Source organism: Cavia porcellus, unplaced genomic scaffold (genome assembly GCF_034190915.1).
Source record: "Cavia porcellus strain 051 isolate PalLab524CR breed Dunkin Hartley unplaced genomic scaffold, mCavPor4.1 scaffold_16, whole genome shotgun sequence".
Lineage (NCBI taxonomy): Eukaryota > Metazoa > Chordata > Mammalia > Rodentia > Caviidae > Cavia > Cavia porcellus.
Genome location: NW_026947499.1, coordinates 31,538,694 through 31,554,609, shown reverse-complemented (window position 1 = coordinate 31,554,609; position 15,916 = coordinate 31,538,694). Strand labels below are relative to the sequence as shown.

Below are 15,916 nucleotides of genomic sequence, written 5' to 3'. Positions count from 1 at the left end.
AAGAAGTTATCTTTATTATTATTTTTTGGCGTGTGTGTTTTTGAGACAGGGTCTCACTATGCAGTTCAGGCTGACCTTGGGCTCATTTTGTAGCCCAGGCTGGTCTCGAACTTGCAATGATTCACCTGCGTCAGGTCTCCGGAGTGCTGGGATTATAGAAGTGTGCCACCACGCCCGGCTCAAGAAGTTATCTTTTTTTTAAAAAAGAAGTTATTTTAATTTTAATGTTTTGTTTTTGAAGACATGGTTTTGTTATGTAGTCCAGCCTGGCTTTAAACCCAGTAATGCAGCCCAGGTTAGCCTCGAATTTGTAGCAATCCTTCTACCTCAGCCTCCATAATCCAGGGATTCCAGGTGTGGACCAGTACTTTTTGTGTTCCTCTATAGAGGAAGGCTCTCCCCTTCCTGTTTCATCTGCACATCCTCCTAGGAATTCTGTAGCCCTTAGGCCAGTGATGGTGAATCTTTTAGATAGAGACTAAGTGCCCAAACTGCAACCCCAAATCCACTTATTTATCCCAAAGTACTGACATTGCAATTAAATCAGAATGTTGACAGTCTAGGGTTTAGCTTAGTGTCACAAGTGCCTGCCTGGCAAGTGTGAGGTCCTGAGTTCAATTCCTGATACCAAAACAAAGCATGAATATTGAGGTTTTAAAAAAAAGGAAACTTATTCAATGCTTGGCTGCTGGGTGACTTGCTTGACAACAGAGAGGGCCACAGGTTTATCAACAGGCCCTACATTTTGTTAATTTTCTTTCTTTCTTTTTCTTTTCTTTTCTTTTTTTTTTTTTTTTTTTTTTTTTTTTTTTTTTTGGTACTGGGTATTGAACTCATGCCTCACACTTGCCAGGTAGGCACTTTTTTTTTTTTTTAATAATTTTTTTTTTTTTGTCTTTTTCCTTTTTATCGGTACCAGGGATCGAACTCACGACTGTCTGCTTGTAAGGCAGGCGCTTATACTGCTGAGCTAAACCCCCAGCCCCTAATTATTAATCTTTATTTTAGAAGCAGTGCCTTGCTGTGTAGCTCAAACTAGCCTCAAAATTTCAATCCTCCCTCATAGTTAGGATTATAGATGTGCACTAACATGCTAGGTTTATTTATTTATTTATTTATTTATTTTTGAGACAGGGTCTTGCTATGCAGTTCAGGCTGGTTTTGAACTATATAGCCCAGGCTCACCTGGAATTTGTCATCCTGCCTCAGCCTGTGAGTGCTGGCTGGAATTATAGGCACGTGTCACCATACCTGTTTTGCTCTGCGGAAAGCTGCTTTGTTTTTTTGCCTTTTTGAAATGGAGTTTCTCTGTGCAGTTGAGGCTGGCCTTGAACTCACTTTGAGGCTGGCCTTAAACTTGAAAGCCTCCTGAGTGTTGGGATTTCAGATCTGTGTCATACTTAATCAGAAAGCTTTTCACGAAGTTGGATGTCTCCAGCTCATCTCCAAGGTTTCTGGTATTTAGCAAAATTTTCTTCAAATTCTGTGCCAAGATTTTTATGGTTTCTTTGCTGCACTTACTCTTTATTTTCTCTTTTTGGTACCTGGGATGGAATTCATGACCTTGAGCTTGCCAGGCAAGTGCTTGTGCTCTTGAGCTAAATCCCTGGCCCTAACCTGTTTATCTTTTGAGCCGGGCTTGCTATGCATTTCAGGCTAGCCATGAACCATGTAGTGCTCAACTCGAGGGGATCATCCTGCCCCAGTTCCTCTGTGTTGGGCTTACAGGCATCCACCACCATGCCCGGTATTAAATCTTATTTTTGAGGCCGTTCCGCTAAATTGCCCACGCTGACCTCAAACTTTATCCTTCGGGATCAGCCTCGGAAGCTGGCCATGCTCTAGAGTGCGGGGCAGCAACTGTGTTTTACTCTCAGGTGCTTTGTGGCTTGAGGGTTCCGAAGGTCCAGTAGTACTCTGACCAGGTCTCATCTCCCCTAAGTCAGGCCCCTCTGCGTGGAATCTCGCGATCCTCACCTGCACAGAGCTGATGGCCAGGGAGGCTGTGGCGCTTCCAGGAAAAATTTCGGGTCCTTTTATGTCCCCTTCGCAACTACAATTCAAGCTCATCACGTCCCACAGTTCTGCCTGACTTCTCGGTTCGGGTCCCATTATCATTCCACATGATCTCTCCGCCCCTGATCCCATACATCCCGCTTGAACCCCTTTGTGCCAGTCTCCCCATATACTTCTCGCGGTAACCCCTCCCCCACTGTCCTCAAGCATCCCGTGTGACCCTTCCAGTCCCCGTTCCCAGTAGTCTACGTCACCCCTCCATCCTTTGCCTTGGGTGTTCTGGGGTTCCGCACTCCCCCCGCGCTCCGCCCCTCCTCCTGCCCCTATGACCGTCCGCGGGGCCCCCCCACCCCGGCCCCGGGAGGGGCGGGGCGGGGCTTGGCAGGCGGAAGTGCCAGGGGCGCAGTGGCCGGCTGGCCGGCCATGGGAGCGCTGCGCCCAGACTGCGGCGGGGGCGGCGCGGGGCGCGCGGAGCTATGCGCTGGGCCGGCGCGGGCACCCGGGTAGCGGAGCGGGCGGCGACAACGGTGGTGGGGCCGCTGCTCCTGCTCCTGCTAGCGCAACACCTGCCTTCCGCCGGCGGCTACGGTAGGAGCGGTGAGCGAGGGCGGGCCCGAGGCGCCCGCCATTGGGGGGCGCGGGCGGTAGGGGAGAGCCGGGGCGGGGCCCATTGTGACTCACCTGGGGACACCTGTGCGCTCACCTGGCACCGGCGGGGACCGAGGTTTCCCCCGTGTGGTACCGGCGCAGCGCCTCGGTAGAAGGAACATCTGCTATCCCTCTCCCGTCCCCGGCTGGATCCGGCCAGCTCAGCCCCCTGAGAGTGTGCGCTCCTCTCCTTTTCCCAGCGTGTTGGGGACGGGAGCTGACCGTCATAAGCCTGAGTGGAGAATGGAGTGACTTAGCCTGGATGGCCCTCTGGGAAGAGCGGTGGGACAGAGGGAGTCTAGGGCCTCCGTTTGCTCTTGTGGAGTCGTAGACATGGGATAAAGTTGCTTAGACTGTAAAGCACGGATCCCGTGGGCATGTTTGCACACCTCCCACAGTGTCCCCCAGTCCAGTGTCATTGGCCTTGATGGAGGCAGAGGAGGCTGTCCAGCCAAGGAGGGACAGGAGGGGAACTTGCCTGCCTGCCTTTGCATTTCTGCTTCCTGAGTGTCCGCTTCCTACCTGAAGACCAATGAGGTGGCTAGAACGCCCAGGGACTGAGATGCAAACAACCAGGCCCTAGACACCTGGCAACAGGACCTCCTTTCCCTACCCCTGTAGGCTGGAACTCCTAGGGGTGTGCATCCCTGGCAAGCTGGCTTCAAGAGTCCCCATGCTCCTGGCCACCATTGCCTGCTCCTTGGGCACCCGCAGCTAGCTCATCCAGTGCTTCTGAGGCTGGCTCCCTTTCCTTTCCCTGCTGCAGGCTTCCTCTGAAATAATGCTTCTCCAAGCTCCTATTTCTTTTGATGGTTCTGCCTCCTGGTTTTTGAACTTGGCACCACTTTGAAATGAAAGGCAGTTTTCCCCGAGGAACCTGCTTCTGATTAAATTGCTCCATTGGACACAGACACCCTATTTCTCCTATTTCTCTCTGGGGCCAGGACTGTGTGAGAGGTCATTAGTGATCGAGATGTGTGCAGAACAGCCTAGTCAGGCTGGGTGGGGACTTTATGGGCTAGGTTAGTCTCTCTGTCCTCCCCAGACTGCTGAGGGGCAGGCAGGCAGCTCTGTGGCACTAGCTGAGATCTGTGGGTAGGCAGGGTAGGGTGTGAGCCAAAACTCAAGCTCCTTTCTTTCTTTTTCCCCTCCATATCCAACTTGTGTCCCTGGGATGTGGAGTGGGCAGAGATGTGTGACTGGTCTTTCCTATCCTTCCTGATGCGATAATGGAGCTCAACCCATCTTGCAAACTTCCTAATTTGATCACCAAAATAACATTGTGGGAGTCTTGAGAAGCTTGGAGAGGCTGCTTAGCGTTTGAGACCTTAGGCTGTTTTTTTTTTTTTTTTCTTGTTTTATCTGTTGAAACACCATCACAGCCATCCCCTGGGCTCCAAGTGTCCTCAGGCTGACTTGGGGGTGGGGTGCTTTTCTCTAGCAGTTTAGGAGAGTTGTACCTAATGGGTGATCTCCCTTCCCTGCCCCTGGGTGTGTATCTAGTAGGCTGCCTCTATTAAGGCTCCATTGTCCTAGGGGTGGGAGACTGTCCTGACTTAGTTCCTAGAACTTTCATTTTTCTCTCTATATTGTCATGTAGGCCCTGTATCACTCAAGGGCTTGTAGAAATTCCCCGGTACCGATAAAAGGAAAAAGACCAAAAAAAAAAAAAAAAAAAAAAAAAAGAAAAGAAAAAGAAAAAGAAACTCCTGACTTGGGCCACCACCTGGTAGGTGAGTCTGGTGGCCTTGCAGGCACTTGGAACCTGTTGTGGGTGGAGCCTGCCTTGCCCAGCACCTATCCAGGCTTCTCTGAAGCTGCTAGCATTGCCAGCAGGCTATCTGTTCACCAGGTTCCTCTGTGGAGGAGTAATGAGGCTGGCAGGAGAGGCAGCTGCTCACCTGACTCTCCTCTTCCTTGGGAAGGTGTAGACCAGTCATTCTTCTAGAGGGAGGCTTCCTAGGTAGGGAACATTCAGTGCTTCCAGTGTTAGGCACTGGAAGCACTTTGCCACACTCATTAACCTCAGGAACATGCTGTACACCTCAGCCTACCCATGAGGATGTTGGAACCCAGAGGGGAAAGGGTCACATGGACACAAGGCCTGACTGGCACTAGGGCTGGCATGAGGGCCTGAGAACTCTATAAGGCCTGGTGCTGTGAGGAGCCCTAGTTAGGGGCTGTGGGCCCCTGCTTTGTCCTCTACCAAGAAGCTTGGACATGTGTCCCGTAGATAGTTAGAGGCCATCCATCCAGTATGAGGCCAGACACCTGGCATTTCGGCTGTAGTTCTGGGGGAGAAGAGGCAGAAGAATGAAGCCTGAGGGGAAATTTCCAACTGTCAAGACCAAGGGCTGGAGGACAATGGGGACCTTTGTCAACATCAGGGTTAGCCCGATAGGTGCTCTACTGACCCCAGGACTTCATTTCCTAATTCCTTTCCCTCTGGGAACCTCGTTTCTACCTGTGTTCCATCCCAAGCGGTGCCCTGCACTGACTGATAATATTCTTTCCCTGCAGAAGCCAGGCTGGTGTCTGAACATTTCTCACAGGCCCCACAGAAGTTGTCGTTCTACAGCTGGTATGGCAACGCCAGACTCTTCCACTTCCGGGTGCCCCCAGACACTGTGCTGTTGCGCTGGCTGTTGCATGTTTCCTGGGACCGTGACTCCACATGCACTGATGCAGAAATCACTGTGTAAGTATGAGACTCCTGCACAAAGCACTAGTGCCTGGCCAAGGCCTCTACCTAACTGTAGTTCTTTCTCTACTTTCCCTCCTTCAGGCATTTCCGCTATGGCGCTCCTCCTGTCATCAATCCACTGGGCACCAGCTTTCCTGATGACACCATGGTGCAGCCTTCCTTCCATGTCAGGGCACTGCTAAGTACCATGCTGCTGGGCAACACTACTGTCAATATGTCCCACCCAGCCCCTGGGGACTGGTTTGTAGTCGCCCACCTGCCCCCCTCTTCTCAGAAGATCGAGGTGAAGGTGAGGGGGCTGACCTCCAGGATGGGGACAGAGTCCCTGGTGCATGGGTGACCTATTGTCCACCTCTTTGGGGCAGGCTGCTCTGGGCTAAGCCACCCCACCTGGATGAGCCCCAATTCCCCTGAGCCTGTTTCCAACCTCTGTACCCTGCATTCTCTGATATCCTTGGGCTTTGTTGTCTTCGTAGGGCTTTCCCTCCTGTGTTTACTCCTTCCAGCCTGACATGCTGGTTACACGGGTGGTCGAGGTCACCATCCTGGAGCCTGATGTGCCCCTTCCACAGATCCTAGTTGCCCACCCCAGCTATCTCAAGTGAGTGGGTCCTAAAAGAGAACTGGGTCTGCCTTGTGACTTCAGCCTTCTGGGTTGGAGTGGGTGGTACCACTATTCCCAGCCTGGTCCTATACCTTCGAGTTGTACTGGGAAGTGGGGACAGATTCCTTGCCCAGGTAGATTAGAGGAAGTACAGAGGCTGAGCAAGGTCATACCACCTGCCCCAGGATCTTTGTCCCTGAGTACACCCAGGAGCTTCGGCTGGAGATACAGGGCTGTGTATCCAACATGAGCCTAGGATGCCCAGTACGTCTCACAGTGGGTGTGGCCACGCTGCCCAGCAACTTCCAGAAGGTGCTGACTTGCACTGGCTCCATCCTGTCCTGTCGTCTGCTGCTGCCCTCACCACCCTGGGGCCAATGGCTACAAGTGATAGCTGAGAGCCTGGAAGGGCCCCACGTGTCAGTGGCCTTCAGTGCTGAGGCTGCCCTCACAGGTGGGCGACATGGAGGAAGGTGGGTGTCTCTCTTTTCCCTTGACCCTAAGGCTTTCCTCCAGCTGAACCTTTTGTCCTTTTAACAGTCTGCAGGCCATGGAGCATGACCTTCCAGCACCTTGTTCAAAACAGCACAAACCAGAGCTATGATGCCTCTGCAAACCAGCTGTCCCAGAGCTCTGCCCCCCAGGACCTGAGCAGGAATGGTGGGATGGGTGGTGGCCCCTTCTGCCTGCTAAGCTACTCAGTCATGAGGGAAGATATAGATGTGCTCTCCGTGCGCTTCCAGCCCTTGGATGGAGTCTTAGTGCTAGTGCACTCAGACAAACCCTCTGTGATGCGGCTCCGCCTCGACACAGGCATGGACAGTGGGGGCTCCCTCACTATCACCCTGAAGTCCAACAAGGTACTATCCTTGCTGCTGGATAGCCTATCTGCAAGTGGCATGGGCTTGGCTCAGGGCACTTTGTACACTAACTTCATTCTGGTCACCAAGGCAACAGTGTGATAGCAGCAGGTATGGGCAACATAAAGGCCCTGTGTCAGGTTGGGAAGCCTCTCCTCTAGGGCAGCCCTATCTTTGTCAGTAGGTCCCAGGGCTAAGCTTGAGGGAACAGGCTGTGGAAATAGGTTGGGTCAAGTGTGTAGGCTGGAGGTGAGCCCTCTGCATGCAGGGGCCTTGGAGAAAGGCAACGTGACTGAGCTTATAGGTAGGGCAGATGGTGTGCTGGCCCTTTGGGGCCAAGAGGCCAATTCTGCATTACTTCCCTTTCCAGACTGAGGTCACAAATGACATCTTGGTATTGGCCTGTGTGAATGCTGCTTCACCCTTCCTCAACTTCAGTGCTTCACTGAACTGTACTACAGGTATGGTAGGCAGGTGGCATCTGGAGGGTGGCCCTAACCAAGCCCTCTGGTCTTGCTAACAGGACTTCCTGCTTTATGCAGCCTTTTTCCAGGGCTACCCTCTGTCTGTGAATGCCTCATCTAACACAGCCAACCTCATCATCCCTTACCCAGAGACAGACAACTGGTACCTTTCCCTGCAGCTTGCCTGCCCTGAGAATCCTGAGTACGTAAACCTGGGGCCCACCAATGAGGTTCTAGCTAGGAACAACCAGTTAAAGCATTGTGGTTAGGACCATGGCCTTCCTGAGCTTTCTTGCTAACAGTGAGGGATCAATTGTTATCCATGTATTAGAGGAGTCATCCTCCTTTTCTACGTGGTCATCCTTCCACAGCAGCTTTGGAAAGAGGAAAGGTCATCTCTGGGGCTGTCATCTCTTCTGGGGTTGTCAGGGCCTGGCAGGCTCAATTCAGGGTTCATAAGCCTATGGAAAGCCCTGATGGTAATTGGCCAGCAGAGGCTGCAGTCAGCTGTACTGTGCCTCCCACCCTTACAGGGACTGTGATCAGGCCATGGTTCACGTGCAGACTACTATATATCTGGCCCCTTGTTTTAATGACTGTGGACTCTATGGCCAGTGCCACCTCCTCCGCAGATATGGGTACCTGTATGCTGGTTGCAGCTGCAAAGCAGGTGAGAACTGGGGCTCTGCACACCTAGAGGCAGTCTCTGCTGCCATATATCCCAATCCTGTGCCTTTTCCTGTGGAACCCCAGCAGAGCTTTTGAGCATACCTTTTGAGCAAAGTAGGGAGGAGGCATGCCTCACATCCCCTCATAATCTAGTGCCCAAGCACAGACATGCAGTATCTCCAGGGTGGTACTGCTTCCTGACCTTGGCCTCTCTTGCCTCTTGCAAAGGTGTCTGCATGCCCACATCTGCCTATGCATGTACACATACCTGCTCATATAGTTTGCCTATACCTATACATATCTGCCCACACCTATCTATGTCTTATTTTTGTGTATACCTGACCCCACATGCCAAATCTATCAGTACCTGTCTATACTTGTCCCATATATACCTCTACATCTACTCCTGGTTGACAGAGGAAAGCTTCCCATTAGGACCTTCGCCCCAGCTGCCCACCCCAGGCCCCTGGGTGTTTTGTACCTCCAGGCTGGCGTGGATGGAGCTGCACTGACAACAGTACAGCCCAGACAGTGGCCCAGCAAAGGGTGGCTACGCTCCTGCTTACCCTCAGCAACCTCATGTTCCTGGCTCCCATCGCTGTGTGTGTGCACCGTGCCTTCCTGGTAGAGGCCTCTGTCTACCTCTATACCATGTTCATCTCCACGGTAAGCACAGCCCACATATTTGGGCTCCCTAGGATGGGGAGGTCCAGGATGCTGCTGACTAGCCCATCTTGCAGTTCTACCATGCTTGTGACCAGCCGGGAGAAGCTGTGCTGTGCATCCTCAGCTATGATACGCTCCAGTACTGTGACTTTCTGGGTTCTGGGGTATCTACCTGGGTTACCATCCTCTCCATGGCCCGACTGAAGACAGTTCTGAAACATGTGAGTGACCTCTGATGTGGGGTCTGGGCTCTGTGGGAATAAAAGCCCTCCCCCACACAGCATATGCAAGGAAGTGGGAGGGAGAAGGCAGAGAAAGTATTGGGGCTAAAGTCTCACCTGGTGATCAATCACCATCTGAAGCAGCTGCAGGCACCTATTAGGGGAAAGTGCTACTTTTCAAAAGACTCCAGGATGGAAGGTAGTGAGCAGGGCTTTGCAACACTTGCCAGCTCTGGCTAGATGTGGTGGCATATCTTTGGAATTCCAGCACTTGGGAGGGTGAGGTAGAACACCACAAGTTCAAGGCCAGCCTGGGATAGTGAGTTCAAGGACATCCTGAACTATGTAGCAAACCCTATCTTTAGCAAAAAAACACAATAGACCTCCCAGCTCAAGGCCCTGTTCAGATAGGAGCCCACACCACGCCATGCCTTCCTGAGAAACCCAATCATCCTCCTGGGTCCTTTGGTGTCAGAACACTGGGAATTTTTTTGCTGCAGCTGGACTGACCAATTCGAGTATATCTCTGGTGCCTGTGAACTGTGTTCTCTGTCTCTGCTCTGAGAACTTCAGGCCTGAAGCTACCTTGAGGGGCATCCTTGAGAGTTCCATGGTCAGGGGACAGGATTGGGAGAGGAAATTTGCAAAGTATTGGGGTCCAGCTGGAGTCATTGTGGGGGCATAAATCTGGAGAGAGACTGAGGCTGTCTTGATGGGAAAGTCCATAAACCCAGGAGTGCAGAGGAAGGGGAATGTGTGGGCACAAAGGTGCCATTTGTGGCTGTCTAGTTTGTGTCCAACCTTGGGGAGTGGCACTGTCTCCTTGTACCCAGAGATGTCTGGCTGGCTGTCTGTGCCTCAGAAATGTCAAGGCTGCTGGGTGTGGTGGCACATGCCTATAATCCTAATATTTGGGAGACTGAGGCAAGAGGATCTCCATGAGTTCTGAACAACCCTGGGCTACAAACTGAGTTCAAGGCCAGCCTGAACTACATAACAAGACCCTGTCTTAACCTCTACATAATAATATTAGTGATAATGATTAAAAGTTTTTATTAAAGATAAAAAGATGTCAGGGGCTGGGGATTTAGCTCAGCGGCATAAGCGCCTGCCTTGCAAGCAGGCAGTCATGAGTTTGATCCCTGAAAAAAAAAAAAAGATAAAAAGATGTCAAGGCTACACTCACCTATGGATGCAATGCAAGAGCCAAAGGAGGATAGCTTTCTTCCAGCCTACAGAGTAGGGCAAATTCTTCCAGCAGCTCCAAAAGGGGTAGATAGAACTTTTGAGAGATGGTGGGGTATGACAGGATGGCCATTTGTTTCTAATGGGTCTTTTTTTTTTTTTTTTTTTTTGGTATTGGGAATCAGACTCATGACCTCGTACTTTCCAGGCAGATGCTATGCTGCTGAGCTATATCCTTGCCCTTCCGTGCAGGCACAGATGACCCCAATTCAAAACTCTTGTGACCCCAAAGTCACCTTTGTGTCTTCTCCAGGTCTTGTTTCTCCTGGGTACGCTGGTTCTGGCCATGTCCTTGCACCTGAATCGTATAGGCATCTGGAACATAATGGGGCCCTGCCTCTTTGCCTTTGTGATCATGACTTCCATGTGGGTAAGGACTAGGGCAGGCAGGTGTGCCTGCCCAGACTCTGGGAGAAGGCCTATGTCCTGGCCCAGTTCCTAGTCCTGCTTTGTAAGCAGGTCTAGGGCCCAAATGCCTAATATCTGCTGAGGGCTTCTAGAGTTTTCCCTCCCACCTGACATATCCCAGAGACCCAGGGTGGGTATATGCCAGAGGTCTGGGTCTGAGGACCAATGGCCTTGTGTCCTAGTGCCCTCTCTAAGTTACCTACTTTCGTGGTTCTGTTGCCCAGACTTGGGGAGGCTATAACACCTAGCCCAGGGCTCTGGGAGCTTCAACCACACCCAGCCTGCACCAACATTAGAATGACTGTTTGCTTCAGGTGTACCGCTGCAGGCACCGGCACCAGTGTTATCCCACCTCGTGGCAACGCTGGGCCTTCTATCTCCTGCCTGGCATCGCCATGGCTTCTATGGGCATCACCATCTATGTGTTCCTGACAACCAACGACAACTATTACTACACACACAGTATCTGGCATGTACTCCTGGCTGGGAGTGTAGCCTTCCTGTTACCACCACGGGATAAGCAGGCTGAACCCTGGTCTTGCTCACAGAAGTTGCCCTGCCACTATCAGATCTGCAAGAATGATCGTGATGAACTATACACTGTGACATGATTCAGCCAGCTCTGGGACACCTGATACCGATAACCTCTTCATCCAGGAATAGGACCAAGGAAGAGAAACCCTGTCCAGCCCTGCCTAGATTGGTTTCCAACTGAATAAAATTGCCCTGAGACCCTTTGCTTCCTCTGCCAGAGGAAAGGAATATCCCCTCTCCAGCACACACACACACACACACACACACACACACACACACACACACACACAGAGGAACTGGTTCCCTCTTGTTGTCTGCTGTCTGCTGTTGACATCATCTCACCAGGAGCCTCAGCTTGTCTCAGTGGCTCTTGCTGTGGTCCCTGGAGATCGCAGATAACACGTGTGGGCAGAGCCTTAATCCTTGCTGGCCTCGTGGTGATTAGAGGCTGGAGGCAGTAAAGTCCCCTATTGCCTTGTTCTCCTGTGAGGTTGTGATGTGAGACCCACAGGGCCAAGGAGACCTGAGTCCCTGAGACTGGCAGTATAGTGATCCTGGCCTCCCTGATCCTGTGTGCCTGAATGCCTCCATAGGAACCTCATGCTGCTGCAGTTGCAGTGGGAGAGACCAAGGTTACCAGCAACTGGGGAATATAGGGCTTTGCCCTTTCCTCTTGTTCTCAGGTGGTGGAAAGAGCCTCCTGGGGAGGGCACTAGCCAGCTGTTCAAAAGTGTGTGATTCATGCCCTCCACCTCCACTTCTGGGGCCCTTGTCTGGCAAGCATCCTTTTGAGCAGGTCTTAAGAGCCCAAGTGATGGCTGTCCCCCTCCCTGCACTAGACTAAATAAGACTCAGAAAAGTGCCTCTGAGACCTGGCTCAGGTGACTGGGCTTACCGCCCATCTCCCCCAGGGGCTGGGAAGCTGGTGTTGCAGAGCCTAGGGCCATCCTCTGAGCCTCCTAAGGACCAAATCATCTTGCAGTTAGGCACCAAAGCATTCCTTATATGGTGGTTTAAAAAACGGATTTCAAGACTTTTTTTTTTTCTCTAAAGACAGATTCACTTTATAGTCCAGACTGACCTTGACTCAATGTAGTCCAGGTTGGCCAAGAACTGACAATTCTGGATTACAAGCATGCACCACCATGCCCTGGTTTTTTTTTTTTTGGATTGTTTTTGGTGTGTGACAAGGTCTCGATTTGTAGTGCAGGCTGACCTTGCACTAACTGTAGCCCAGATAGCCTCAAACACAGAGATCCTCCTGCCTCAGCCTCTAGTGTACTGGGTTTAGAGGTGTGTATCCCATTCCCAGCAAGCCATTTTTATGTGATAGGTGAATTTAATACTCTACACTGATTTTTCAAGCCTGAAAAGTTTTTACATTTTTCTGCTCTTTCCTGGGGTGGTAGGAGAGGCAGGACCCAACTTCTCGCAGTCCTCTCTGGAAAGACCTGGAACGTATTTGGCTATTGATGCTTTGAACCAGTATCTTTTCCACGAGATGTTCTCCACGGTCCCTAAAGCCAGGAATGGGGGCGGGACGAACGTAGACGAACAGCCTGAGTAGCCAGTCACCGACAAGCGAAGGTCAAGGCACCCGGCGCAGTTCCGGTTCCTCTGGCGTAGATTTGTTAGGTCTAACCCGAGTTGAGAGCTACAGCAGCGCGGTGCAATGCCTCTGCACAGGTTCCCGGTTCACCTGTGGAGGCAGCTGCGGGAAGGTATCTACTCGCGCCTGCCTGCGCATTTCCTGCGCTCTCTGGAGGACTCACGTTTGCCTACCCCTGTCCACTACCGGCCTCACGGGGCCAAGTTCAAGATCAACCCCAAGAACGGGCAACGGGAGCGCGTGGAGGACGTGCCAATCCCTATTTACTATCCTCCGGAGTCCCAAAAGGGGCTCTGGGGCGGCGAGGGCTGGATCTTGGGCTACAGATACGCCAACAACGACAAGGTGGGTGTGGGCTGGTTTATTAGTTTGCTGGACTCGGCTGTACCCAAAGAGCATGGTAACAAGTGAAGAGGTACAGATCTGCCAAACTTCACTGGCAAAACCAGAGGTATTCTGAGATGGGGTGGCCGAGCCTCGGGAAAACAGCACAGGCAAAGACATGGGAAGGGTGGCCATAGCAGTCAAAAGAAAAGCTAGGAGGAGAGACTTTACAGCTGAGAAGTGGGAGAGATGAGGTCGGTGTTCACCTACTAGCTTGACTTGGCCAAGATGTCTGTCTTGTGACAGGGTGCCTACTTTGCATCTTAATAGAATCAGGCATACTGCTAGGTATGGTGGTACACACCTATAATCCCTGCACTGGGGTGCTGAGGTGAGGGCATCACCAAAGTTCAAAGCTAACGTGAGTTACATAGTGAGACCCTGTCTTAGGGGAAAAAAAAAAAAAAAAAAAAAAAGAATCAAAAAGACAGAGACTTGAAGACAGTTTGGCAGGAGCGGAACCTGTCCCCACTGTTTGCTTATGGTGAGTCTGAGTCTTCTGGGAGGACCCTTGTATTTTTGAGGCCTCCCAGGGTACCCTTTTCCTGGAAAGAGTAAAGGCACTGGGGTACCTACTAGTCTGACCCCACCAGATAGTTGCTTTGGGCCCCACATGGTCTGTAATGAGATAGGGCACAGATCATGAGGTTTGTGTTGTGCTGTTAGCTCTCAAACAGGGTGAAGAAGGTGTGGAAGCCACAGCTGTTTCAGCGTGAGCTCTACAGCGAGATCCTGGACAAGAAGTTCACTGTGACTGTAACCATGCGGACCCTGGATCTCATTGATGAGGCCTATGGGTTTGACTTTTATATCCTTAAGGCAAGAGGGGCTAATGTATGATAGGGTCCTGTGGTCAGAGCAGTGACATATTGGAGCTTGTGGTGTCTGGAGAGTCACTGGCAAAGCATATGTAGGATCATTCCCTTTTCTGGGCAACCCTGGTAGGGCTTTCTCCCCACAGGAGTTCCTTATATGGGATACTGAGTGAAAATGAGTGAGAATGGCCACTTGCTTTTGATTCTTGAGCTTAACCTTTCTGTCTTGATCTACCTCAGGCCTGGGTGCTAGTGTTGCCCACCATGCCTGCCTGCTCTGGTGTAGCTGAGGGGTGGTTGGCAGGGTGGGTGGAGCCCATCAGCACCTGGCCCAAATGAACCTCCTGCAGACCCCGAAGGAAGACCTGTGCTCCAAGTTTGGGATGGACCTGAAACGAGGAATGCTGCTAAGGCTTGCCAGGCAGGACCCCCAGCTACACCCAGACGACCCTGAGCGGAGAATGGCCATCTATGACAAGTACAAGGTAAGGATTTCCCGTTTTCACTGCTGCCCATGGTCCCTGGCAAGGCTTAGCCTCACTGTGCCTTCTGTTTTCCTACCCAGGAGTTTGTCATTCCAGAGGAGGAGGCTGAGTGGGTTGGCCTGACGCTAGAGGAGGCTGTGGAGAAGCAGAGGCTTCTGGAGGAGAAGGTGAGCATGTAGGCGTGCCAGCTTTTGCTGCCTTTGCAGGGGTAGTCAGAGAGCCTGAAAAAGCAGGTGTCACATCTACTGGTGCACCTGTATCTGCTGTTGTGTATACCTGGAGGAGGTTCCTTCTGTCTTTTGTCCCTAGACTTTCAGTGAAAAGATTTTTTTGGGACTGGGGATTTAGCTCAGTGGCATAAGTGCCTGCTGGCAAGCACGAGGTCATGAGTTCGATCCCCAGTATTGCAAAAAAAAAAAAAAAAAAAAAAAAAAGAGTAAAAAAATTTGGGGGGGGCTGGGGGTTTAGCTCAGCAGCATAAGCACCTGCCTTGCAAGCAGGCGGTCGTGAGTTCAATCCCCGGTACCGATAAAAAAAAGTTAAAAAACAAAAACAAAAAAATTTTTGTACTGGGACTCAGACCCAGGACCTTGTGCTTGCCAGACGGGCACTGTACCACTGAGCTATATTACCAGCTTTTTTTTTTTTTTTTTTTTTGCTATGTAATTCAGCATGGCCTTCAACTCACTGTATAATCCACTGGGCTTGAACTCAAAATGATCCTTCTGCCTCATCCTCCTGAATGCTGGGATTCTAGGTGTGTACCACCACATCTGGCAGCAGAGCAAGATTTTTGACTGTGTTTACTTGGCTGCCTGGATTCCCCAAGGTCTTCCTTTTGTGTCTTAACTCTCTAGGAGGGTCTAGAGCCAGTAGCTAACAAGACAGGGAGCCCACCTATGGCATAGCAATTGGCAGTTTTTATTCTGTCTGCTTAGTTCATCTGTGCCTCAGGGAAACCAGAGGAAGGCTCATGGTTTGTGTGTCCCCCAAAAAGGGGAGGTCTCACCTTATGGACAGACTCTGCCTTCCAGGTTGACAAATTTGGTGACTAGCCTTGTAAGCAAAGCTGAGGGGTACAAGTCCTGCTATGCACCCATTTCTTGAGATGTCTGACCAACAGCAGTTGCCTCCCATTTTCCCTGGAGCCCCGGCTGCTGTTGGGTACTGTTAACCTCACTAGGACCCTTTCCCTTCAGGACCCTGTGCCCCTCTTCAAGATCTACACGGAAGAGCTGATTGAGCGGCTTCAGCAACAGGCGCTGTCAGAACCTGTGGTGGTGCAGAAGAGAGCCAGCGGGAAGTGACTAAATAGCCTCTTCAGTGCCTCACCACCAGGCTCAGCCTTTCTTGCTGGGTCTTTTATCACTGTGGACACAGAACTTGGGGGAGCCATGAGGGCTACCTGTGGGCAATGGGTGAATCTTGGTTCTTGTATGCTGACCATACAGCACCTGGGGGCACTTTTGTCCCGGGAACCCCCAGAGGCCTGGTACTAAGGAGAGGCCCTGCTCAGATTGGGGTAAATGCCAGATAACATTTATTGTCCCAGTGGGTCTGGGAGCAAGTAAAGTCTGAACCAGG

General features: G+C 51.5%; 2 protein-coding genes across 5 annotated transcripts; both read left to right on the top strand.

Annotated features, from left to right (window-relative positions):
- Positions 1-2,409: 2,409 nt before the first annotated feature.
- Positions 2,410-11,242, top strand: Pgap6 (post-GPI attachment to proteins 6). Of its 3 annotated transcripts, none has more exons than XM_005007337.4 (13): positions 2,411-2,604; positions 5,185-5,362; positions 5,450-5,657; positions 5,845-5,969; positions 6,158-6,426; positions 6,513-6,832; positions 7,203-7,293; positions 7,375-7,498; positions 7,830-7,966; positions 8,453-8,631; positions 8,706-8,852; positions 10,351-10,467; positions 10,820-11,242. In XM_005007337.4, exons 1-13 carry the CDS (start codon positions 2,493-2,495, stop codon positions 11,114-11,116), a joined length of 2,304 nt encoding a protein of 767 aa, XP_005007394.1. In that variant the 5' UTR covers positions 2,411-2,492; the 3' UTR covers positions 11,117-11,242. The 3 variants fall into 3 exon arrangements, with proteins under 3 accessions (XP_063082263.1, XP_005007394.1, XP_003478120.1); XM_003478072.5 differs by having other exon boundaries at positions 2,411-2,613; XM_063226193.1 differs by lacking the exons at positions 7,375-7,498; positions 7,830-7,966 and having other exon boundaries at positions 2,410-2,613.
- Positions 11,243-11,436: 194 nt separating this feature from the next.
- On the top strand, positions 11,437-15,916 carry Mrpl28 (mitochondrial ribosomal protein L28). Of its 2 annotated transcripts, XR_010039771.1 has the most exons (6): positions 11,437-12,993; positions 13,699-13,851; positions 14,198-14,332; positions 14,413-14,499; positions 15,004-15,089; positions 15,532-15,916. XR_010039771.1 is itself a non-coding variant. In XM_003478410.4 (5 exons), exons 1-5 carry the CDS (start codon positions 12,712-12,714, stop codon positions 15,637-15,639), a joined length of 765 nt encoding a protein of 254 aa, XP_003478458.1. In that variant the 5' UTR covers positions 11,437-12,711; the 3' UTR covers positions 15,640-15,916. The 2 variants fall into 2 exon arrangements, 1 of the variants encoding a protein (XP_003478458.1); XM_003478410.4 differs by lacking the exon at positions 15,004-15,089.